Raw genomic sequence first — 25,857 nt, forward strand, 5'->3', positions numbered from 1 at the left:
GAGGTGCAGTATTTCTGCACTTCAGAACTGGCCAGGGTCACAGCACCTGATACAATAAAGGTAGATAGTTGGGCTTCTGCTCTGCACTTCCGACGGCAGTCATTACTGGTCCTCGGAGGGCAGCGTGCACACGCTCTCATTCGGGGGCATCTGCGCAAAGGGGAGCCTGGGACGTGCAGTGTCTGTAATGAGGGGGAACGCGAGACAGGGTGTGGGAGTTCATTTTCTGAGTGCTTTCATCCTGACGTGCTCAGCTGAGAGTCAGAGCCTGGCCCACGTGAACTCATTAGGTGACCAGAGTTTGGTGTAGATCTGCAGCCTTTAGTCTTCATAGTGAACACTGTAGGAACAAGAATAATGAAAATGGTGGCTGGGGAAGTAGGAAGGCAGGTCTAAATGTCCCGTGTGAATTCAGAAAGGAGGGGGAGAAAGGCCAAATGTAAAAAGAAAAGCGAGCACCAGTTAACAATATGGGATGGGGTGGACTTAGGGACATTGTACCGGGGGTGCATTTTTCCTGTCTTATTTGTTAGTCATGGGTCACTTTTCTTTCCCTTAAGGTTGAGACTTGTCCTTATATTGTGAGGGACAGCTAGGGAAGGGAGAGGATACATTCAATTATAATCATACAATAATAATTTGTATGAATAAAATGTTCTTCTGACGCTCCATAAATGTTCAGCGACAACCTTAGGAATGTACATCAATGTCCTTCTCTAATAAATGAGAAAAGTGAGAGCCATGCTCCCATGTTATGCCAGGCCCGGCAGGGAAACCAAGTGGCCTGATCCCTATCCAGGGCTCTTCACTCCTGATGCTGCCAGTGGTTTCTGCCGTGTTCCTCACTCACCTCTCACCATTCCTCAGTTTTCACACACACACACACACACACACACACACACACACACACCCCTCAAAGCTGCCATGCTCCTCTAAGCAGCACACATGTCACCTTAAATGTCACCCACCATGGGAGTTCTCGACCACCCTGAGCTGATTTACTACCTTCTTCCTCTCTGCACTCGTGGAATTTACTTCTATCTCAGTTATAACGTGGATATCACTGAATTCTAATTATTTTTATAAGACTTTCCAACCTCCCGTGATGGCTTTCCAGAGGGCAGGGACTGTTTATGGACTTATCTTTGTGTCCCCAGCATCTAACATGATGCACAGCATAGAGTGAGCCCTCTGTAAGTGTTTATTAAATGGTTAGATGGATGGATGGATGGATGGATGGATAGATGGACAGATGAATGGGTGGATAGAATGTCTTTCAAAGTTGAGATTGAAAGTAATATTTGAGAAGCCAGCTTGCCTTCAAAGGAGAGCTGTCTTGACTTTTTGAGAGAGAGAGAATCCTTCTGATGCTTTGGGTTTAGATTGTCTGCCATCATTTCTTAGCCATGTTCTGCTAGGATTTCTATTGCTGAAGCATTTATTTAGTATCGGTCTTCAATGGGCCCATAGGGAAAGAGCTCGTTTCAGGCAGCAGTGCCATAAGAATAGCACTAGCCCCAACTGCCAGGACTTGAGCTCTGGTTCATCGAGTTATTGCATATATAAATTCTCACTAGTCACTTAGCCTCCTTCTTCCTCAATGTCACCATGTGTTAAAGGGGAACAGTAATGATGCCTTCTGTACAAATGGTTTGTGGTGATTACATAAGGTCATGTGAGGTACCAGAACTTTGGACAGTGCCTGACACAAAGCTCTCATTATGTGTGAACTCTGTGATCTTCCTACTGCGCACACATATGAACCCTGAGACCCGAAAAGCTGGCTGAGTCAAGTCTGTATCTAGAGACCCAGTTGCTGAAAAGCCTGAAGAGGTGATTGAAGCTGCTCTAGGGACTAAGCAGGCTGTAATCCACTGCATCCTTAGCCAAGGTTCTTCCCATTCTGAACCTCAGATTCATCATCTGTTCTTACAGAGTTGCTTTGAGATCTTAGTGAGCTCCAGATGAAGCTCTGAGTACCCCTGCTGCGCCTGGCTGTCCCAAGGTGTGACCTGAACTGTAAACTCTTTGAAGATGGGGGCCCTTTAATCCTCATCCTTACGCACCCAGGCCCAACTTGCTCCTCAGGATTCCCTTCGTACAGTTTTGCTGAGTTGAAATATACTTGCTAAAACCGCTTAACATGCTCTTTTGCGGACTTAGCTGAACTGAACACTAAGCCCCAGAAAGGTTCTGGCCCGTTAACCCTATTCCCCGGCTAGCAGTTAGTGAACGTGGTGAGCCTGCTGCCCCGGCCTGGCGCCGAGCCCATTCCCTCCCAGGCTGCTCCCAGATCCTCTCGGGGAGCCAGGGGCCTCCAAAACCCTGGGCAGCACCACATCCCCAGAGGCTAGGCCATACTCTGTGTAGAGTTCATGGAAGGACCTTATATGGGGTTCTGGACACCCCAGTCTCCCAGTCAGAGTCAGAAGCCTCTTCCTGAGCTATGAGCCCTGCTGAGATTTTAGGACTATGCGCACCTAGCACAGCACCTGGGACATAATGAGCGCTCAACCTACGGGAGTGAATGAACAAATGAGTGACTGAGGCATCGTTTTTTACTAGTATTAGCCTCCAGGTGTGTAGCATTTACCTAATACAGGAAGAAGATTATGCAGAGCTACTTTTACCATTTTCTGATGCGTCTTCTCCCACGAGTGATTTTTATGAGCAAAGGGCAGGGGGGGAAGCAACAAAACCTTTCGGTCATTTCAATGTGCACACACTCCAACCCTGCACCCTCCCGAGAAGTCCCAGGTGAGGAACATCTATAATAGGTGAGCAATGGTGATGTCACTGAATAAAGATTGATGGAAACAGATATAAACCCCAAATGTTTTTAGTGCCAGAAATACTGTTTGCTCAACAATAAAGTACATCAAAGGACTTGCGCATTTCCCACAGAGGTCAGCAGTTCTGCAATGATTCACTGAAGTTCACACCTCTGCCGGGCGCTCTGTTCCTGGCGTGTAAAAGAAAAAAAAAAAAATCAAATCGTTAATGCGAATACCCGGGGCAGGGGGCAATTTTGCCTTTTCTGACTATTGTTCGGGTGTGTCATTCTCCCAAGAGCCAGCCTCTGGAGGCTTGTTAGACTTGTTATGAAATTAAAGCTTTTTTTTTTTTTGTATAAATCCTTCCACCCCCACCCCACCCCAGAGCTGAAACTGTAGCCTGCAGGTGTCTATCCTGTGTGAGTCTTAGAGGAACTTCTGTTTCATCAAGCATTGCCGCTGTTCCTGTAACTGGCCCCATCTTGAAGCAAACCGCCTGGGCTAAACTATATGCTTGGTTTTTGCTATGATTTCAAAATATTGCCCGTTGTCACTCTTGTACCTGTTTTTGGAGAATCATGATTTTGGAGTCTAAGTATTTGAGGTTAGAAAACAAAGATAATAAAAGTAACATTTGAGTGCTAAGTGATTTTACTTCCCCTCATTGAGTCATCACAACAACCTACGACTTGAGTACATTATTATATTATTGGTTATGAATGAGGGGAGTCACGACCTGAAGTTAGAATCCAGACCTGCCCGAAGCCTGCAGTGTGCTCCCCACCCCCATTCATGCTCCAAAACCACCTTACCTGCTCTACGTGTTTTCCTTTCATATAGCTCCTATCAACTCCTGACACTCAGAATAATTAACTTCTTTTGTAAAGCATGTGTATCATTTATCGTCTCTTCCCTCACTGGAAGGCAAGTTTCATGCATGCAAGAATTCTTATGTTCTGTTCTGTTCATTAATGAATCCCATGTTCAAGAACAAAGCCTAGCACCTAGTAAGCCTTCCCTGCATATTGCAATTTTTATCAGTACCTGTTTACCTGCTGTACCATGTCACTTCTCTCCATGTGGCACTGGTGGAAAAATGAAGGTCAAGAGCCACCTGGTGATTTACTAAAGATGACACAGTGAGCAAGTCAGCAAGAAAAAAAAAAAAACAAGATCTTACCACCAGCCCAGTTCTTTGCCTAAATCCCAGTTCAATCTTGTCGCACTTTTATTATGCTATAAAATGAGTAACTGTTTATGAGTTCATTCCCAGGCACATTATTGCTTTTATATTGCATCAAAGAACTTGAGACAAGCAAGAGATATAGCGCTATTGATTGTCCTCAGAAACTCAACTTTTCTACCCCGTGAGGAATGTGTGCTTGAGGCTCATTTTGAGGACAGGAGTCCTTCTCTAACAGGAGAGTGTCTTCAACAAGCCTACCTCCACATCAAGGCAGGGCTGCCGTAGTGTTTGGCTTTAGGAATCTAGAAATCAGTCATCTGAATTGAGGACCCGTTTCTGTTCCTATGGACCAGATTCCTACATAACCACACAACTGACCTAGATTCCAAATGCTGAGATGTTTTCAGCAGGTCTGTCTTCCGGGGAAAATCCAGATGCTATGGGAAATAGCATGGAAGGGACTCATTCCTGCCTGAATCAGGCATGGAACACATGGGCACAGCCTGTTGGGGTGAATAAAGTCCTAGATGATGGCTGAAAATGACAGCCTTACAAGGAAGAGTGCGTTAAAATCAGGGACTTAGATTTCACTTTCTGAAAAGAGGAAAGGCTTCAGAGCCTGTCAAGGGAATACATTTACTTGAGCGTGAGTTGTTTTCTTGTCACCAGCAAGAGAAACACCTCCTAATCCTCGTATTAATATTTCCTCATTCTGCTTAAAATGGAATATGTGTTCCCACTAGGAGACATGCGAGGAGAGATTTTTCTACTTCTGCTGCTGTGCCTAGCCTACTCTGCTGTTATACTCACTCACAAGGCTGCTGGCCAAAAGTGAGGGACCTACTGTAGCTTTAACAAGTCAGGAGGCCCATGTGACCTTGAACTGACTGGTACCATGCCCTTTTAAGGGATACCCTGCGGTCTTTCAGGGCAATGTCAATAACAACTGTGAGTTCTCATAAATCTCCGTACACTTCTAAAAGCACTTTCTCATACATTTTTAAACTTTAGATTATCATAAAATCATCCTGAGTTAGTTATGGCAGAGATTCTTATCATCCCCATTTTGTAAGTTAGAAACCTGAGTTAAGAGAGGCTAATGACATGCCCTGGGTTAAGAGACACTAACCACATAACTGGTAAATGACAAAGCTCACATCCAGTGTCCTCTGGCTTCTTCATTCTTTCCATCATGACATTCTGCCTCCTGCCCACATGCCGTCTCCACCCGATGTCTTGTAGGGTTCTCAAGTACATGTCGAAAACCAAATTCATTGTCATCTTCCCCTCTCAGAAAACCCCACTCCTCTTCCTCCTGCTTATTTAATTACTGCCCTTCCCCTGGTCACACTACCCGCCCCCCACCATAAACCGTTAGAGTCCCTTTGAACATCCCTCCTTTCTTCTGCCACACTTCCTAGAGTTACCCCAGGATTTTCATTGTTGAAATGTCATTCAAAGCCCTTCCCTCTTACCTGCTGTCACTGGTACTGCCCCGACTCAGGCCTTCATCATCTCTTGCTTGGCCTACTCTAATTAATGGTTTGATTCATTCAACCATTCATCATTGAACCTGTGCTATGGGCCAGGCTCTGTGCTTGGGCTAGGGAGCCTGCTCTGAGCCCAAGGAAACACGGACCTTGTTTTCATGGTCCTCTGTTCTCCAATTAGTAGAAATTAAACAATCACTCCAGCAGATGTGAAAGGGCAATTATGACAATTGCCCCAAAAGCGAATACACGATCACTCTACCAGCAGTACCCTTACAGAGTGGTATTTCCAAACCATGAATATAATCACGGCACACCCTCTGCTTTAAAAGGTTCCTAACTGCCCATTGCCTGCATGGTAAAATCCAAACACATTAGCCCGGTATACATGTCTCTTCATGACCTGGCTCCAAATGCCAGATTAGTTTGCAAGCCGCTGCAACCTGCTTTCTCCCCCACCCCTCACTCAATTAACTCATCCTGTGACTCAGCCATATCTGATCTTTTTTCACATCTTGCCATTCCAGAAACAGCCCTGCTCCTTCTTTCTTCCATGTCTTGGCTTCAGCCAAACTCTCTTCCAGAAATAACGCTGCTGTATAGCTCAGCGATTTTCAAACAGTATGCTGCAGAATTTTAGTAATTAGTTAGTGTGCGCCATGAGCTGAGAAAGGTTGAAAATCCCTGCCCTAGCTAAGGAAGGAGATACCTACTCACACTTCAGCTCAGCTTAAATGCCCCTTTCTCACTGCCTGCACGGAGCTGATGTTCCCCAGTGGTTTCCGACACGTGTTTCACACCACACGGAGAGCACTCCTCCCACTGGAATATAGATAGTTACTCTCTTTCTACCTCCCCATCAGATCGTGAACCACTTGTGGGCAGAGATTTTTTTTAATTAATGTAGGCTTGAATTTATATTTGTTCTACTACATGGAGCAGAGCCATAAATTCACAATAGAGAAGACAAAAATATTTTGTTCGTGTGTCATTTCTTTTCACCATGAGTCTCAAATTTGTGATAAGTATTCCTTCCCCACCCCCCACCCCATTTAACTTAAAGAAGTTTTCTCTCCTTACCACCAGGAAGTCTTTACACGATAGTATTCTACTGTGTGCCTTCTCTTTTCTATACATAATATGTCCCCTACCTTTCCTGCTTTTTCAAACTCTGGCAAAAGGACAGATCTTGCCTATTTGTACAATCACAGGTCACATGATTACAAAGCAGCCACAGCAAAATATGGGAAAGGTGGTCTTTGGGGGGCTTTGGTCTGTTTGTTTAATGGGGTTAAAGTATCGGGAATGGATGAAGTAACTGTCAGCTCTGTTTCCACTACTTTCCACCCTTGGTCAAGTCGAGGTCTTGTTTCTCTGCTAAAGGAGGGTTCTTGTCCTTTGGTTCCCGGGGTTTGCAACAGGAAGTTGAGAAACACATGAGAATAGTTGAGAACCGTTCTCTGAGAAACTGCTTTTCCAATGTGATAAGAAGGATAGAAGAAAAAAACTGTAGTGATTAACTAAAAACAGACTCTTGGGAAGGAGTCAAGCTTTTATTAAAAATGTACAGTTCTCAAGGACTTCCAGGATCTGGCAACTGAAATGAAACATTTCTTAGAGACTATCCAATTTCCTATTCCACAGCCTCATAGTCACAGAAACAAAGTCACAAAGTACAGGATCATGGCCAGGTTATTTATGTAGATCAAAATAACAGACCGATACCTTTGCAAAATATGCAATAAATTAATAGCCCAGCAGAATTGCTATAGGGAACAAGAATGTTATTCACCGTTTCCATCCTGAAGGACACGAGAGTGGAGTTATGCATAACCGCAGTGCTCACTCACCCGGCGCCTGTGCCGAGAGACGCTGTTTCTCTCAGCCTCGGGGGTGGAATCCCACGTTGGTCCCTCCAACCATGAGCAGCCGAAACCATTTACCCAGAATGCCCAAGAAGCATTATCATTTTAATGTACACCTTAACACTAAAAAGATAAATAAGGACTCGAAAATTATAATAAGGGTGCCATTCAAGTAAACAGTGGAAACTTTGGAATGAATTCTGTTTCATTTAATCATTGCTTCCATTTCATTCATTCATTGCTCTGCAGCATGCTACCCCCAAGACTTAGTGGCTTAAAACAACAACTGCTATGTTTCAATATCAAGGGTTGGGAATTGGGGCAGGTCTCAGAAGGGTGACTCTGCAGCCTCACATGGCATTGAAGGGGATTCCTATGTGCTATTCGCCAGGACTGGGCTGGTCCAAGAGAGCTTTCCTCACATTCCTGGTGCTTTGGCCGGGGTGGCTCAGCTGAGTCCCTGCCCTCCATAGACTCCCAAGGCTCCTCTGCATCGTCTCTCCTGCAGGGTAAGGAGTCAGACTTCTCAACAGAGCATCAGAAACTGCCTGACCTTCCAGGCCAGGTCCAGGACGGGAATAGTACCGTTCCAGCATTCTCCACTGGTCAAAGCAGTCAGAGGCCAACCTAGACTCACAGGGAGGAGAAACAGACCCCATTTCTCACTGGAAGGTGGTGCCAAAGAATTGATAGCTGTTTTTAATCCACCAGGGAGTGTTAACAAAATTTCTTGGTACATTTGATTTAGGATTTGTACTTCAGATTCATAACGCAGCAGAAGAGATCATTTGTTCATTCCGTTATTTAGAAAGTATTTACAAAGCGCTTGCTTGTTACATGCATAGCACTGTGCTGTCTGCTAAGAGAGACTGAGAAAGCAAGCAGGGCACAGTTTCTTCCCTCCAGGGCTGTGCATCTAGAGGCGAACACAAGACAAATGCACAACAAGCAATTAGAATGTGCGATGTTGTGATTAAAGCAGCAAAATGCACATCATAGGTTGGTGTGGCCAACACAAATGCCTACAGGGGTCAGGCAAGCACAGACAGAGGGAGGTGAGCTGGCCTGGGCACAGAAGGAAGTGCAGGGGGTGCTCCAGAGAGCTGGAGCATTCATATCAGACCTGAAGAGGCAGCTCTCACGAGCCCTAGCCAGTGTTGGTTGCCACTTGAGAACGGGACATTGATGCCACAATTGCCAGTTTTTTCAAAGTATAAATCTCCCAATTTCAAAAATTCATTCATTCATATAGGCCAACCGTCTTCAGCCCTTAAAATGGACAATAAGTTCTTCAAAGAATCATGGGCCGAAGAGATGTAGTTAGACTAGAGCCGTGCTGTTCGGAGTGTGGGCTGCAGCCCAGGGCCAGGCTGTGAAGCATCTATTACCGATCCACAGTGGGAAAGGTAAGTAAGTGAATAAGGAGTCAGGCTCCAACAGCAATTTAATATCCAAGCCTGTCATGGGTGCACTTGTCTTCTGGGTACAGACCAACGTTGGTGTTGCAGCCCTTGGGCTGCAAGCTTTATTTGGTGTGAGCCGCATGCCAGTCGTGCCCCGTAGGACCCTACGTGGCAAGAACTGGAGTAGAGCCCCATAGGGAGGCCCCGTGAAGAAGCTGGATGTCAATCAGCAGGCAGAGCTGAGATAAACATAAGGGAGCAGAAAGCTTTTCCAAATACTAGCAATCACATGCCCCAAATTCAGACTCAGGAAAGCACCGAGAGTAATCAGGAGGGAACTTACTTATGGGGCCGGTGGTGGAAGGGGCAGACAGGTGGGTGGCAACTGCAGAGAGCCTCAGCCACAGCCCTGGACAGTGGAATTGACCTTGTGAGGGATGTGCAGCCAGAGGAGGTCTTTGAATGGAGACTGACATTAATAACTTCCTAGAATGCCCTTCCCCTCTGTTCGTCTTTCTTTCACGGCCCATCTCAAATTCTACCCTCTCCAGGACCAGTCTGTGCAACAGCAGTCACTCCCTTCTGGGCAATCCAATCAACCTTTTTTCTGCATCGACTGTTAGTATACTGTTGTTCCTCCCCTAGTACCTTAGGCACTTGGTGAGCAAAAACTCCCTTACCCAGCTCGGAGTCTCCCTCGGAGTCTAGCACAATCTCTTGTCCACCGTGGATATACACTTTGTATTTGCTGATGAACAAGGCAGGCAGTTTTTTAGGGAGACTAATCTGGTCAGAGTGTTTGGAGTAGATTAGAGCAGAAGAAGAGACTGTTAGAGATTAGATAAGAGACTATTGCGAGGGCCTAAGAGATGAAAGCTGGGACCAGGGGCTGGAAAGGAACAACTGATGTAAGGGAGTGTATAGTGAAGAATAGTGCGTACACGTTATTCACTCAAAGTCATAGCAGTGGTTTCTTGAAGTCTCACACCATATTTATGCATGGCTGATATTTATCAAGAAATTTTCCAAATAAGCTCCAACACTTAAGAGTTTTCCAGATTACTGAAACTTATTCTTTCGAGCACCTGAATGAAATTTTTAAATCTCTCGTTGTGCACATCAGTTTATTTACTGTGCTACAGTACATATGCCCCTACACTAAATGGTCCAGGCTTTTGCAATTCACTGCTTTTTCTCTACTGTTCCTCCCCCTTTTGATCTCCAAAATGAATTCAACACAAAGTTCCTAACATCCATGCCCAGGATGTAGATAGCATCCTGCATATACGAAAATTCCTATTAAAATGCTTCCTTTACTATTGAGTCTCCTTATAACCCATCTCCCCACAATCACCGCACTGATGTCCATAGAAAAAATACAATAATAAATAATATTAGTGGGGAAAAGTGCTTCCTGTTTCCGTGGTATTTCGAGTTTCTCTGAGACAAAGAAGACCTGCCTCCTGAAGCCCCTTCAGGTGGACGATGCGCTGCAGGGTGAACTGCCTGACCACGTTGCCTCATGGGACATCAGCATCGCTAACAAGGGCGTCCCCTCGCACCATCAGCTGTCACGTGCTGCAGGAACCATGTCTTCCACACACCGGCCGCTCAATGCCGAAACAAAAGAGCTTGACATCCTGGCATAGAAGGTGAACGATCCTGTGAAATATACTTCAGTTGCTGTTGAAAGTGACATTCTGGTCAGCCAGATGTCTGTCTCCATGTGGAGTCTTTCGGTCACAAGGACATGACTGATTCTGTCAACAAGTAATCTCCGTGTCCCTGGGATTCCATTCTGAAGAATCCATGACTGAGATGACTGGATCCCCAGTGGCTCTTGTGTCCACGAGGATACTCTTCCCGGAGGCCACCACAGGATCTCTTTAAATGCTTGGGAGTATCACAGACATATCTGCCTCTAAGTCATGAACTCTGCCCCCAAATTCCAAGTCAGGTCAAGATCGAGTGTGTGTGTTATACTGAAACTTTTCCCCATCTTGCGTATTTTTAATTCTTCCCTATTTCTTTCTTGAACTTGGCCTAGACCCCTCTCATGATATAGTCACACGAGAGCTAAGGAATAAGGCAGTAAGAGCCCTATAGGACATGCTTATCCCTTACTAACTCCAGCGTGTAAAATAATTATGCAAGTTCTCAGTCCAGGAGTCAGGCAATGTAGTTCCACTTCCAGGTTCTGCTCCTTGAGATTCTAGAACAGGTCTTGCTCATCTGTGACGATTAACAAGGTAGTGAATTTCGATTATCTACTGAGGCATAATAAACTACCCCATACTTCAGATGTACCCCATTATGTGGTTGATTTTGCAGTATGGGCAAGGCTCAGCAAGAACCTCGTCTGTTATCCCCCCGGGCTACCTGCCGAGGATGGCAGAACCGCACCCTCACATGGCTGTAGAGTTACTCTGAGCACATAGCTGGTTGCTCAGCTGGAAAGTCAGCTGGGGGCCTCAGTTCTCCATGTGAGCCATGTTGCTCCTTAGCTTATTCATAGCACAGTGACTGAGTTCTAAGAAGGAGGAAGCTAAAGTTTCCAGTTCTCCTGAAGATCAGACCCCAAACTGGCCCAGTGCCATTTCTGCCCTATTCTAGCAGTCTCAGGCCAGGCCCAGATTCAAGGAAAGAGACCCCATTTCTCAATGGGATGTAGGGAAAAGGGCTGCAGAAAAAGCATTTGCAGCCACCTCTCACATAGTGTTTGAAAAAACACATTGATTTCTCTGGAGATCATTCATGGTTTTATAGTTTCTGAAATGGAAATTTTATCCAGCAAGACCTAGATTTAATCCAGTGTTTTCTCTTTGAAAAAATATGCCAACCTTGCTCCCTTACTACTTTGAGATTTACCATTCTCCCTTATTCAATGGGAAGGGATTTGAGATCTATTGGACAAGACCCATAGTACATGCTCTTTCATTTACTGTATTTCATGGCATCTGAGATGCACTTTGTTTTCATATTTTAACATTTTTGAATCGTGCATGTGGCAATCTAGGCAGCCTTATAATCACTGTAGGTCATGTGCAGTCCTGCATGCATGAATTTGGCTGCGACCGCTTAGATTTTCATCACCTCACTCAGGTTATGTGTGCTATTAGAACTTCACCCAGTGAGTTTAATTGCTATTCAAAATGCTTGCGAAGTATTACACTATAATTTGACATTGAAACAAAAATGTACCTCGTAGGCCGAAAGTCATAGAAAGAGAGCACCATTAGTGAGGCAAATGGGGGACATTGGAGGCATGGCCTCCACTGCATATATTTTTGCAAAGCAGCAATTGCAAGCTTTGCATGACTTAAGATATCCTAGGTAGATGAAGGTGTGTTGAGTTTTATTACTGGGATACTTGAAAACGGGTTGCCTATTGTATACAAGCTTGTACCTGAAGACAGAGAAATTGCCAGGTTCTTCTGAACAGATGAAAGGAATAAGGCAACAAAAAACTATTATCAAGCTTTGCCCAGGGCTATCAAGAAATCCTTGTGTCCTTGTTTAATTAGCAGTGGGTTTCTGTTTTTCTTTCTGAGTGGTACATTAAACAAAAAAAAAAAAATCATCTTGGATACAATGAAAAATAGTACTTACAAAATCACCTGCAAAACACACATGAATTCCCTCTTTTAACAAATGAGGAAGCTGTGGCTCAGAGAGGTCCAATAACTTGACCCGTCTCAAAACTAACAAGAGGGAGAAGCTGTTATGTTCATTACCCCACACCGATTCCTTAAGATTATAGGGCAACACAGGTTGTGGGTTCCAGGAAGATACGAATGTTGTGCGGTGGCAGCCATTCCACCTACTGTGCCCAACAAACTTCACAAATATGAATGAAACGCTGGTGCAGTCTCCCAAAACCAAACTCGAACTCTCTAGAGAGAGAGAGAGAGCTTTTCATGGGGCCACTGCCCAAGCTCCCCCACAATCCTGCTGAAAAGAACGGCTACTCAAAAGGCTTATTTGTGCAGTGTTTTACAAGGGCCACATACTCCTAAGTGATCACAGTAACTGCTGTGAAATAGGTATCACTTTAAATAAGAACTCTTTCCGAACCCTTGAGAACAAGAGTCGGTTTGGGGGAGACTGGCCCGAACCATAACTTTAAAGCAGTCCACTGAACTTTCCTTGGCCCCTTACGGAAGAAACCAAAGGCGTGGGCTGCAGCTGTGCACTGACGCTAAGGAAGCACCAGGAGCTTCCTCTCCCCTCTCTGTCTGGCCACCGTGGGCAGCAGCAAGGGTCAATATTTGTTACAATATGCGGTTGCTGAGTGTAGAGACCATGGTGATTGCTCGGGGCTATACAAAGATGCATAAAATACAAAATGGATGTTTCCCAAACTGAGGGGTGCATAAGACATAGGCAGAATTCCCAGGCATATCTGTAAACACCAATGAGGACCCCCCCAGCTTCTCGCTGCTCCACTGGAACCTTGCCCTTGTACAATAGCATACAGGGTTTTATGTAGTCGTGGTTTTCCTGCATCCACATCTCCCATTAGACTGGGAGCTTCCTGAGGACAATGTGAAGGGCTACTTGTTATTCATCTTTATGTCCCCAGTGTTACCCACAGTGCCTGGTACAACGATCGAGAAACTATGTTTATTTATTCCACTATTCACTCATTCAACAAACTCAACATCTGGAGTTTCAGAACAGGGAGACAGACTTTGTGTGACTAAGGGAGGAAGCCTTCCTGAAGTGGACTGCAAGCCGAGCTTGTAGGAGGCAGAGAATTGGGGCAGGACGATGAGGAAGGAAGGAGGAACCATGCCAACAAAGGAGGGACAGTATGGGATGAATTGCATCAATTACCGTGTCTGGAGTACATAAGGCTGGAAGAGTCAGCTGAAGCATGTTCATAAAGATCCTGGAATATTAGGCCAAGTATTCTTATCAAATGGGACGTCATTAAGCAGACTGCCCCTCCTCTCAGACACTCAGGAGGTGGCGCTGCACTGGAGGAGGACAGGGAGTAGGGATACAGGGTCGTCTCATTGGAGAATGTGCCTGGGATTTTTCTTCCGTCTTACAAATGATAGGAAATGAATGCTGTGTTAGCCACAGCAGACTTGTCTGTGATGTTGACCATACTTCCATAGGGAGGTGGAAGCTTGTAGTAACTAAGGGCCAGAGGACCAGCTTCCAGCGTGGCTCCACCAGTTACTAGAAGGGGGATCACCCTCTGTGAGCCGAAGTCTTCTCGGCCTCAAAGTGGAGCTGATAATCACCCCAACCTCAAAGCTCTTACGAGGCTGAAAGGCAATGAGGCACAGCAACCCCATGGGAATGGTACTTCACGGCCCATGAGGGTTCCGCAAATGTTAACTATTATTATCCCTTCTCTTCTGCGTATCTTGGTTTCCTCATCCAAATGGAGATAATAGTACCTGTCTGAGCCCATTTCTCCTGGACCCTGACAGAATAAAATGCAATTATATGTGTGAAAGCAGTTTGGAAGTTAAGTGCTGCATAGCGGCGAGGTGGCAGTAGGGCTGTTGATTACCATATCCTTGGCTGAAAAATAATCCCGAGGGCCTGGGCTGGAAGGGAGGGAGCTTGCGTATCTCTGGGCTGTTGGCCACAGGTGCGGTCTATGAATGGCCTCTCATATGTCAAGATGAGGGCCTTAGTATTTGACTAGTACAAGATGACATAAAGATGAGAACAGGAACATGGACTAAGCAAGAAATAAATAAGGTTTAAGCCCTGCAGCCTTGCAAACAGTGTAATTTCAAACATCATCATCTTGGACATCTGGGCTCTATTACCTGAAATCCCATTAAACCTTCAGTTTCATAGTTCTGTGTGGAACCTTGTAAATTGCAAGATCATGCTGATGGCCACCAGCCAGTTCAAGCAATTAATCACAAGGGTCCCCAAGCAGGTTTGCAAGTCATCCCAAGTGGATTCTTTAAGGGAAAACTGTGTACACAAAAGAAATAGCCCAATTCATGCAGTTTTCTTAGCAATGTGCTTTGTAGCTCTGCCAACACAGAGAAATTATCTGTTATCATTAAGACATCCAAGCCTCATAACTTTTTCCTCAATGGAAATTAATACGCACCAGCCCAGGCAAGATCCCCAAACCTGGTTAGCTGTAATATATACTACAGCCTGCTGAGAGCTGACAGATCCATTGTAGAGAGAACTACAGCCTACCCTGTCCCTACCCTCAGAATTTTCTCATTTGGGGGAACTCAACTTGAACCGAGCTCTTTTCTTTTTTTTTTAAGCTTTTCTGGAATGTCTTACTATTTGCGTTTTCTCCTATGTTCCAGGCCAAAGGGCCAAAACCCACAGCAAAGAAATAACCTGGGAGCCTCTCTTCAGAATCTTGCTAGACATACTCCCAAGGGAAAGGACTCATAACAAGAGAACTATTTTTATTTATTTTAGAGAGAGAGAGGAAAGATGGGGGGGAGAGAGAAAGAGATTTGTCATTCCGCTTATTTATGCAGTCATCGGTTGATTCTTGTGTGTGCCCTGACTGGGGATCAAACCCACAACCTTGGCATATGGAGATGATGCCTACCCAGCCAGGGCACAAAAGAACTATTTCTCATAAGATTTTTTTGTTAGGTTTTGCCAAGTCAAAAGGTTTTATGTAAACGAGATAATCTTCTGCACTTCAGAATGTTTATAAAGTCTTTCCTAATTACTATTTTGTTTATAGAGTGATTCTGGGAACATGATAGAGAACAGAGGGTAAGCATCCAGTCCTCCCTCCAGAAAGCAGGATGGGGGAGAGTGGGAATCAGGATATATTTACTACATGGGTAAGAAAATTTGGGGTTTCATCTTGCTTTTTAAGGTTTCTTCTTTCTAGGGCCTTTTAACCAAATCTTTCCGCCTTGTCTTCAACTCTACAAAGCTATGGTGTTCAATACAGTAGCCACTAGGCACATGCAACCATGTAAATTCAAATGAATTAAAATTAAATAAAACTTAAAATTCATTTCGACCAAGCGCTAGCCACATGTCCAGTGTTCAGTAGTCACACGTGGCTAACAGCTGCTGTCTCAGCTAAAGCAGAAGACTCTTGGGACAGAGCTGCTCCAGATTCAGGAACACGTTGGCACTGCCACTCGAAGTGTGGGTCATAGACCAGCAGCATTTGTGTCACCTGAGAGCTTGTTCAAACTGCACAGTCTGCATTTTAGCAAGATTCCCAGGTGACTCGTAGTCACGTTAAAATGTGAGAGGCCCTGTTCTGAAGTATCCTTCCGCTCTAAGATTCCGTGTGGTGACCTCCATTATTGTTATCAGCATCATTTGTTCATATTCATCCAGCGTGTGCAGCAGTGTTTCAGAGGTACTTGTAGCCCCTGCAGACTGGGCATGCAAAAGGAGAAACGCTAAGAATACCTTGTATACGCATTGAAAAAGTGTGCTCCTTCTCTTGGGAAAGCTGCAAGAGGTGTTGCTTCTTTATAAAAAAATGGATACACCTCTAATTGGCTGTGCAAATGCCTCCCTGCTGAGAGCTTCTGACCTAGTGTGTACCATGTATCATCCCACATTCGTGTGGTGCAAGGTGGGAGCGACAATTGTCAGCAGGCTTCTGGTTCACCATGGCCATAGGTTGAGTGAGGTGTTTCCATTTTCCTGGGGAAATCGTGCTCTGAGACTGAATTTGGTGTCCTGAACTGTCACTGAGAATTCATAGAGGTCAGATGTTGGTACACGTTGAAATTCTAAATCAGTTCTCACTAGAGAACAATGCCATGGCCTTATTTCCCAAACAAATTCTGCCCTTATTTTAGGAAACTGCTAACCCTCACGTAGCTTTGGCCATACATTCATTCATTCATTCATTCAACAAACATTCAGAGCACCTTTGATATCCCAGGCATTCTGCCACACACCTCGGAAGGAAGAAGGCATGCTCTGTACTGAAGAAGGTTCTGGTGAGGAACAGGGGTGCTTAGAGAGTGGTCCCAGACTAGCAACATCTGTGTCCTTGTGAGCTTGTTAGAAACACACATTCACAGACCGACTCCAGACTCTTTCCATTTGGGGCTCCAAATCTGTGCTTTAGCAAGCTCCCCTGGGGATTTCTAAGTACAACAAAGTTCGAGAAGCATTCATCTATGGACAGACATATACATCATTGGGTGAATATGGTCTGAGAAATGCAGCGATACAGACCAAAACCCCCAGCCCCCAAGGCAAGACTGGACATTTTAGTGAGTGCTCGATGGAATAAATGTTGCTTCCTTGCTTGGGTGATTGATGCATGAGCCGATCTGTAGAAACTAAACAATACCAGGATGATGAAACACACCCGAGTCCCCAGGACTTGGCATGGTTTGGATAGCTTGCTCAGGTCTCGCCATGCCTGTCTGCGCCACTCTGAAACCCGTGGTTCGGATCACTGCGTTATAGTATATCCAGGTTTCTTGATACTTTATTATACGGAGTGAACAAGACTCTAAACCAATTTCCCCACTGTCTGCACATTTTTCTCTGTCTGAAGGACAAATACCTACTGTTTAAGTACTGGGGAAACGACATAGATGTTTCTTCCATGGATTTGCACCAAGCTTGCTTTTGTAAGAATCACTGCTTGTCAAACATAGAGATTTCCAGGCCTCCCTCTGCATGTTCTTAATCGATGGAAATGGACAGAGGCTGGACAAAATAAATATTTTAAGCACCTTTTCGAGATGAGTCTGATACAGTCAAGTTTGAGAACCTCAGAGTTCTTAAAAACCTGGAATCCAGGGACTCAATTTAACTCACAGGAACCAGAGTCGATTTCCAAGAGGTTTTTAAGCTCCATGGTCTAGACTAGCAGCTTTACTTGTAGATGAAGAGTAGGGAACAAATATAGTGCGGTTGGTGTTCTGCGTAGGGCTGGGTACATGGAGAGGCACAGTTTGCACACAAGTGCATTCTTTATCTTCCTCTGTGTGTGGGTGGTGGTCCACCTTGACTCATCTGGTGAACCCTCTAAAACTCCCTAGAGAGAGGTGCCCACCCATGTCAATGAGGACGACAGAGCCAGCTGCAGAGCGACTCCTCTTATAATCAGGATCCGATCACTTTCTAGTTGAAAAAATAAAACAGAGGGCCAAGAGAGTAGGTGACAGAGGCCAAGGCCTCCCCATCCTGTCTAGGCCTAAATAAATGATTGCCTCGGAATGTTCCCACGGGGTCTTGGGATCTCATATTTCCTGCTTAGCACTCCTGGAGTCAGCAGGCTCCTGGCATGTCCTCACTAGATCAAGGGTCACAGACTGGCCTAGAGGCTGCAGCCTGTATTAGGTTGATCTCTCCAGGCCTGACTTTCTTCATCCGTGTGCAGGCACACCTCGCTTTATCGTGCTTCACAGATGTTGCATTTTTTTACAAATGGAAGGCGAGACCCTATATTCATTGCAATACCCACTGTATTGCAGTGATTGGGAATGAGCCCACAGTCTCTCTGAAGTCTGCCTCTAGGGAGGTCAAGGTGTTTACCTCCTCAGGTTGCTGCAAAATGGACATAGGTTCTTAGCATGATGGTAGGTACATGGTAAGTACTTGGTTAACAATAGTGCTTACTATTATGGTCACTGTTGTCTGTAGATTCTGTTAGTTGGTGTTGTCCAGAGAAACAGACCAAATGAGATATCAGTTCTCCACTAGGAGATACATTTATATATCTGTATCTATAGATAGGTGTCTAGATATCCAGAGAGTGAGAGAGAGAGGAATTGGCTCCCATGATCATGGAGGCTAAGAAAGCCCAAGATCTGCGGTCAGTAAGGTGGACACCCAGGAGAGCTGATGGTGTAAGTTCTAGTCCAAGGGTAGAAGGCCGATGTCTCAGCTCAGACAGGGGAAGAGAATCAGTTCTCCCTAACTCAGCCTTTTGTTCTATTCAGGCCTTCAGTTGATTGGATGGAGACCACCCACATTAAGGAGGACAATCTGCTTGACTCAGTCTACTGATTCAAATGTTAATCTCATCCAGAGACATGCTCACAGACACACTCAGAATAGTGTTTAGCCCAACCAACATCTGAGCACCCAGTGGACCAGTCAAGTTGACACATAAAATTAACCACCACGAAGTCATTGTGGTTTCCAGTTTACTAGGGGTTAGAAGAAGTCACAGGTTTGCACGTGTCAACCTGTTTTATCGCCCTTAGCCCAAAACCTATCATGTCGGAGATTCTGACCTCAGTCTTCATGCAGGTGGGGGACAGAGTTGATTTCTTAATCATACTCTCAGGCGCAAACGCCCCCAGCCGTCAGGGGACAGGTAGTGGCAGAAATGAAACCAGCGCAGCTGAGAATGTATGCGACTTCTCCCACCAAAGCGCTAGCAGCAGAGTTTAGTTTTATTGCCACATAAATCTTCCTTTGTCCTCTTTTTATCTCCTAACTTCTCTCATACATACTAATTAATTAATTGAGCATCCCTGTTTAAATCATCCAATCGTGGTTCTTACGATGGCATGCCTGTGAGGGTTCTGAAAGTTAGAAAATGATTTAGTATTAGAGGTTTTGATTACATTGAATATAAAAATCAAATAAAAGGAGCAAATGATGAATAGAAGAGGGGAGTGTGGTTGGAAATTAGCCTTGTTTCCTGTGCACACAGGAGGCACGCTTATGTGGGTTTTTATCTTGGCCTATTTTAGGAGTGATATACTGGGCTCGCCACCAGGAGTAGAAGATAAACCAGGACCTGTATCCTCTAAACCCACCTCAGGACTATGGCCATTCTGAGCCTGATAATTCTTTGAAGTGGGGGGCTGTCCTCTGCATTCAAGGATGTTTAGCAGGGCCCCTGGCTTATACCCATTAAATGTGGGTAGTGGTCCCCAAGTTGTGACAATCATAAATGTCTCCTGACGTTGCCAGAAGTGCCCTGGGGGCCAGACTGCACTCAGCTGAGAACCACTGCTCTAAACATAGGAAAGACTTTAGCTGTTAAATAGAAACATACTTTCTCCAGGCCAAGCCTCTTATTGAAGGCACTTTATATGTAGGATTCATGTTTGATGAGCATTCTCTTATACAAACACAGCTACCTGCCCTCTCTATGTTCTTGTTGGAGTTAAGGAATTTGCTTTCCTAACACATTTCTTATTGAGTCAGGAAGCCATTTTGGTGAGAACGGATCTGGGTTCTAGTCTCAGCTCTATGCCTTCTAGCAGTATGGCCATAACAAGTTAATGACCTTGGCCTCATTTTTTCCGGGTATGTTACGAGGATAATGCAATTCAGGCCTCAAAGGTGGCGAGGAGGATTCAATGAGTGAGAACCCATTGTAGCTGATGAATAAATGTTAGTTCTGCTTATTATTGGCTGTTATATGGAGGCCACCATGGATGTCACTCCTGTGGAATGTGCCCCGAACACCTTACATAAATAGTCCCAAATCGATATGCAAATCAGGTCCACCCAATTCCTCAAATCTGAGTCACGTAAAAGACACAGATAGAAGATATGGCTCGTCTTTTTGAATGGAAGACACCACACAACCTTCTCAAGAGAGGAAGCCTTATTTCTCCCCTTCAGCCCATAGAATGTAGGGCTTCCCATACAGCATATCTTCACTTCTTCCCCAGACACGCCAGTCCCTTCAGCCCCTTGCGGCTGGAGTGGGGGTAAGTAGAGCTGGACACAGTCAGTCCCAGATCTGTTCTGGAACCCTCTGCGAGGCTGGCCCTGCCTCCCAGGCCAGCACCTTCCTGCCTCTGATGTGAACATCCTTTTCAAGGACCTGCCGGTTTCTGTCTGCACTAACCTGGGGAGAGCCAGCCTGCGTGGACTTCGGCCTGGCAGGCAAGAAGAGTGCTCTCTCTCTCTCCTGGCAGCTGCAGAGGCCTGGCCTCCAGGCGTGTTGCTACTTTTTCCTGGCCCCAAGCTTTGGCATTAGAACATTGACCCATCTGTATCTCTAGCTTCTCTGGGGAACTCGGGGAATTTGTCATAATAATAATAAATAGTAGCCATCACTTAGCAGATACTTTTGGCCAAACACCATGCAAAATGCTTTTTCTACGAGCTCATTTTATCTTTATAGTGGCCCAGTTGAAGTCGGGAATATGATCACCATTTTAAAGGTGAAGACACTGAGAAATCTGTGTTTCAACCTCATGCACTGGGAAGTGATGAGCTCAGGATGTCAACCCAGACCCCCCTGATTCCAGAGACCCTGATCTTGATCACGGGATGCTAATGCTTCCCTACCCACCCACACTTCAAAGGCACCAGACTGAAGAGATTGGTTCCCAGAAAGCCTAAGCAAGGAATGTCAGCCCGTCAAACAGAGATTTGAGGAAGAGCCCTTTATCATTTCGTAGCTGCTCACCCATGCATGGCCAGCACCAGGACTTCCTCAAGTAGTCCTTTCATACAGGGAAGGAAACCCGAGCAATGGCCTTCTCTGTAGGCTGGCCTGAGCTCCAGCATTGAATCTCAAGTGAAATTAGGTATTGAATTAAGCAAAACAGACAAACAAAGCTCTTTCTCTTCAACATCATCCCTTCATTAATCTCACAACTATTTATTAAGCCAGGTTACTTTCTGTATACCTGGCACTGTGCTGTGCATTAGGAAGTTACACAAAAAGAAGGCAGGCCATCACCCTCAAAAATGGAGGAGGAGAGACAGATATGTTACCATAAACTGTTCGTGGTGGGTTTGGTGGTAAGTGTTTAAGATGCCATCCTGGCATATTGGGGGACGTTGTCAGCTGGCATCCAGGGGAAAGAAGGCTTCATATGCAATGTGACATGGGAGGTGGTTTTGAAGCATGGAGGGGTAGGTGTTTGGTAGTGTTTGCGGGTGTGCAAGGAAGGCATCCTGGGCTGGAGGGAAGATTGTACAAAGGCTCTGCATAACCGAGTACATGTGAGGAGCTAGAAGGGACCTGGGATGGCTGAAGCCCAGGAGACAGAGCCCAGAAAGTGTCCTTTCTCCAAGATCATGCTTCCTTTGCAAAGAGGCAGAGCCATCTATTGCAGACCGCCGTTTTGTATTTCAACCTCTTGTAGCTTTTACATACCTGACTCCTATTGCGGATTTTAAAAATCTCTAGCAAAGTGATGGCAGCAGAGCCCATGCCGATGCATCTGTGACAAAATGACAGCTGTTTAAGCTTTACAGTAGCCACATACTTTGCACATACAACCAAGTAAACAGGGGCCTCTTGCTCCCATATAAAGCTCAACTCAATATGGTGACCCTTTCAAAAGAAACACAGCTAACTGCAAAAGTATCCAAGAGCAATGAATGCTGTACGGATTCCATGGATAGATGGTCTGTGGGCATTATGCCATAGCACACTCTTCTCTTTGCCCATCCCTCTTCTAAAGGCCCCACTCACTTGGTGACCATTGCCCCAAATGTCCTTTGGCTCTCCCTAAATCCCCAATCTGTCTCTCTGTGGACGATACTTCTGTATGCGTTCAGGTCTTTCTAATATTCATTAATTCAGCCTCCAGTTTTCTCCCCCACCCAGCAGGGCCCATATTGTGCAGATAGGGCTTATAGATAAATACAGAATTCTGCTTAGCAGACAGGAGAATGGGAAAGGCTCTGAATGCTTATACTTCATATATTTGTCCCTGTCACTCCTGTATGTCACTAGATTGGGACACACCTAAGTCGGCGACAGATGAGGTCTTCTCAAATCTGTGATCATGGACAAAGAATACCTCGGGGCTGCAATTTTCTTATCCATAAACTGGGGATAATGTTAGCTATCCTGGGACGTGTGTTGGGGAGCCACAGCTGGGAAGAGCTTTAACGTATAACGGGCTCAGCGTATGCCCATGGCTGTAACTGTTACTATAGGCTGACGTCAGACACACGTGCTTTCCACCAGCCATTAGAGGCTCACGTGGAAAACAGGGTCATTTGGAGAAGCAGCAACTGTGATCAACTGTCAACTGATCCTGACGTGGGATCCAAAGTATAGTAGATAAGCAGAGTTCCCTCTTTTTTAGTGTCGTTATTCAGTTGCCAATTTTATTTTATAGGATACTGTCAATAACACTTTTCCAAGATCACACATTTCCCAGAGCTGACTTTAGCAAAATTCTTCAGGCTGCTGTCCTAGGTCAGGCTCCTAGCAACCTTTCTGAGCCCGGGCTGTACTGTTCCCCTGCAGGCCGACCTGGACAGAAGATTGTTACTCAGGCCATTTTCTGTTCCCCGATTCAATGATACTAGAGTATTGTCTCTTAATGCAGTGGTGCAGTATTGATCTGCAAGGTACTCTTTTTTTTTTTTTTTTACATTTCTTTTTTACCTTTATTGTATTTTTTTACATTACCATTTAGTCCCCTCATACCCACCTCCCCACAACAATCACCGCACTACTGTCCACATCCATGAGTCCTTATTCCTTTTTGCTTAATCCCTCCACCACTAACCACCACCCCACTAGCTGTCATCCTGCTCTCCATTTACTAGTGAACAAACTGGACTAAAAAGGAAAATGGGGATGGACTAGTAAATGCAAGGTACTCTTAGTGAGTGGAAACAACCAAGGTTGCTTTAGTTGGTCAGTGTTCATGGGTCATATCTGCACCCTTGTGAGCCTAATTTTTATGGTGGTTTTGCAAAATATTGGGATGACCATAATAAAGATTCTAGCATTTTCATTATTTCACTTATAGTTCTTTTCTGGCATATGTGCAAATTTTGTATTGTAGTATATCATAACTGTTTACCATGTTGCTACCTAATCATCATAATTATTACTTTAATGGCCGTGTAATCATCCGTCTTGTTAGCACATCATAATTTAGGAGACTTGTTGTTTTCCAGTGTTTCCACTTTATAAATAACCTCTTGGTTACACATTTGTGTGCATAGCTTCTTTCATTTTTTAAGATTATTTCCTTAGGATATACTTCTAGAAGGGGATCACTTAGTCAAGGAATGTGAATTTTTAATAGTTGTTAAATAAATTGGCACTGTTTCTCCAGTTTACAGTGCCACCAGCAATAGATTAGTATTCTACTTTTATTACAGGCTTATCAGTAGTGTGTATTGCATTATATTTAGTATGCTTAAATAATACCTTCTGTTTCTGCATTTTCTCAAAAATAGCAAGTTCTAATCAAACATGTCCTTATAAATTGTGCATTCTCTCGTGTTTTGAAAAGCCAGTTGGAAAACCTAGGTAGATTTCTTTTTAACGTCAAGAACTCTTGCTATCTGCTCTCACCGCACAATAGTTTTATGTATTAAACAAAGCTAATATTGATATTTTTCTGAGCAAATCATTCAATTCCATGCCTATATTAACTAATAAATGAGGACCTGGAATAGGAACTATAGGGAGAATTCAGATAAAATGATAGGAAAATTAGAAAAATCCATAAAATCAAGGCCTACACCAGCATTCCCAAGGTCAACAACAGGGCTGCAATCCAAGCAGTTCAGTCTCTGGCCAGATAGTAATGACTTCCCTATCTAGTCTCTAACCTGCTCAGCCACCTTACTTTTCAACTAGCAAACTCAGGAGCTCCAGCCACACTGTTTCCAACATTTCCTTCTAGGTTTCATGCCAGGAAACCTCCCTGTTGGATGAACCCCCCAACCCCCCGGAAATGCCTTCATACCATTCCCAGTCTGAGCTCGTTCCAGATTAAGTACATTCACGAAACCGTATCATATGTGAAATGGTTTCCCAAACCACAGCCCCATTAGGGCCGAATGCCAGTTCCAGAGATCTGGTTTTGCCCTCACGTCCAGGTGTCACAAAATAAGAACAAACAGAGCCACCCTAAGTGGAGCCAGGCCCACTGTGCCAGAGGAAGTGCCTTACACAACTTATGCCTCAAATCTGGGAACCTGGAAGTGGGACATAAACTCTGGACTGGGCCTAAAGCAACACTGTGCTCCAAAGAACTGCTTGCAAGATAATAAGAAAGCAGATATGACAACTACTCACTGGTGACTACAGGACTGAATGTTAAAATTGTTGTTTAAAATTAGCATCACTCTGTGAACTTTCCTGCACCACTAGAAATGCATTCTTCTATTGATGTAATTGTCCCCCTTCCCTTTCTCACAACTACCCCTTGCCTTTGTCTACTGATCGGAACCCTAGTTGGGCTTCTGCCTGAATCCATGCTGTCCTGAATAGCTTATTCCTTTTTATTTTTTAATCTCAAACAAATGCCAGTCGCCTCTCACTTTGAAAGCCTTTTATTCTTAGGTTAACACAGGCAACCTTGCCTACCCCTGAAAAGGGCTGTCTTCTACGCTTACCAAATGATGGAAGGACGTTTCCAGAATCCAAGCCACCATGATTTGTCCTGGAGTTGAGTGGCCAGTATCTTCGCTAGAACTTTCTCTCTGACCTAAAGACGTTAGGGTTTGTTGGAATAGCTTGACTGCTTCATCCCAGAACCTGGGAACATAAAGAAATAACTGACTGTGTCTTCCCCCCCGTTTCCTCTTGCAGCCTCACTCGAGGGTTCTCCGTGAACGTGGTGAGCCTTCCAAGCTGCTGTCCTGCCAGCTGATAGGAACACGGCCTGCTTCTCCCAGAAACACTAACTCATGGCCCTGCCGGAAGATACCCTTGGAGCCTTGACAGACTAGCCAGCTTAACCGGAGAAAACAAGAAAACACCCCTTCCATCAAGATTAAGATCTTAGTTCGCTGTGGATTTTAAAATGAGGTGCATAATATGCAGTGCCAAGTCGTTGCAAGCAGTCACTGGCAGACCATTAGCTGGAAAATTGCTTCCAGTCTTCATCACTGTGCATCACTCCCGCGCCCTCGGGGAGCTGTCCGTGCCCTTCACTAGAAGCCCTGTTTTAGCATGGCAACGACTGGAGTCTTTCATTATGTGTGCAGATGGCATGATGTGGTAGAAAAAAAATTACAGCAGCTCTGCAGTCCCGGTGGAAGTGTTTGCCATGTGATGCCCTAGTAGGAATGTCAGCGTGTCTCGTTTATGTTAGTTCTGACATCTAAAGGTATCCTGTCCAATTCTTAAGCACTTTATAGGAGAACATGACCCCGAAACGAATCAGCATGTTCATTACCTGTGAGAAAACAAGCGTTTTCTTTTTTCTTTATGAATCTTGTCCTCTTTCTGACTCAGACTGTCCGAGACAAACGTCGCTCCTAACATGTCCCCAGTTGTTT

At 44.9% G+C, this 25,857-nt stretch overlaps 1 protein-coding gene across 2 annotated transcripts in view; it reads left to right on the forward strand.

The window, feature by feature from the left end:
* The window catches only part of SAMD12 (sterile alpha motif domain containing 12), a 316,862-nt gene extending 291,292 nt beyond the window's left edge, over positions 1–25,570 (forward strand). The window contains exon 6 of one of the 2 annotated variants that reach the window (XM_045181704.2): positions 8,568–8,650. In XM_045181704.2, the coding sequence (XP_045037639.2) occupies positions 8,568–8,635 (68 nt within the window). In that variant the 3' untranslated portion in view covers positions 8,636–8,650. Of the gene's footprint in view, positions 1–8,567; positions 8,651–25,165 lie in introns of those variants that run through there. The other variant, XM_045181705.3, reaches the window with a different exon arrangement.
* Positions 25,571–25,857: the final 287 nt, after the last annotated feature.

Source organism: Desmodus rotundus, chromosome 8, assembly GCF_022682495.2.
Source record: "Desmodus rotundus isolate HL8 chromosome 8, HLdesRot8A.1, whole genome shotgun sequence".
Lineage (NCBI taxonomy): Eukaryota > Metazoa > Chordata > Mammalia > Chiroptera > Phyllostomidae > Desmodus > Desmodus rotundus.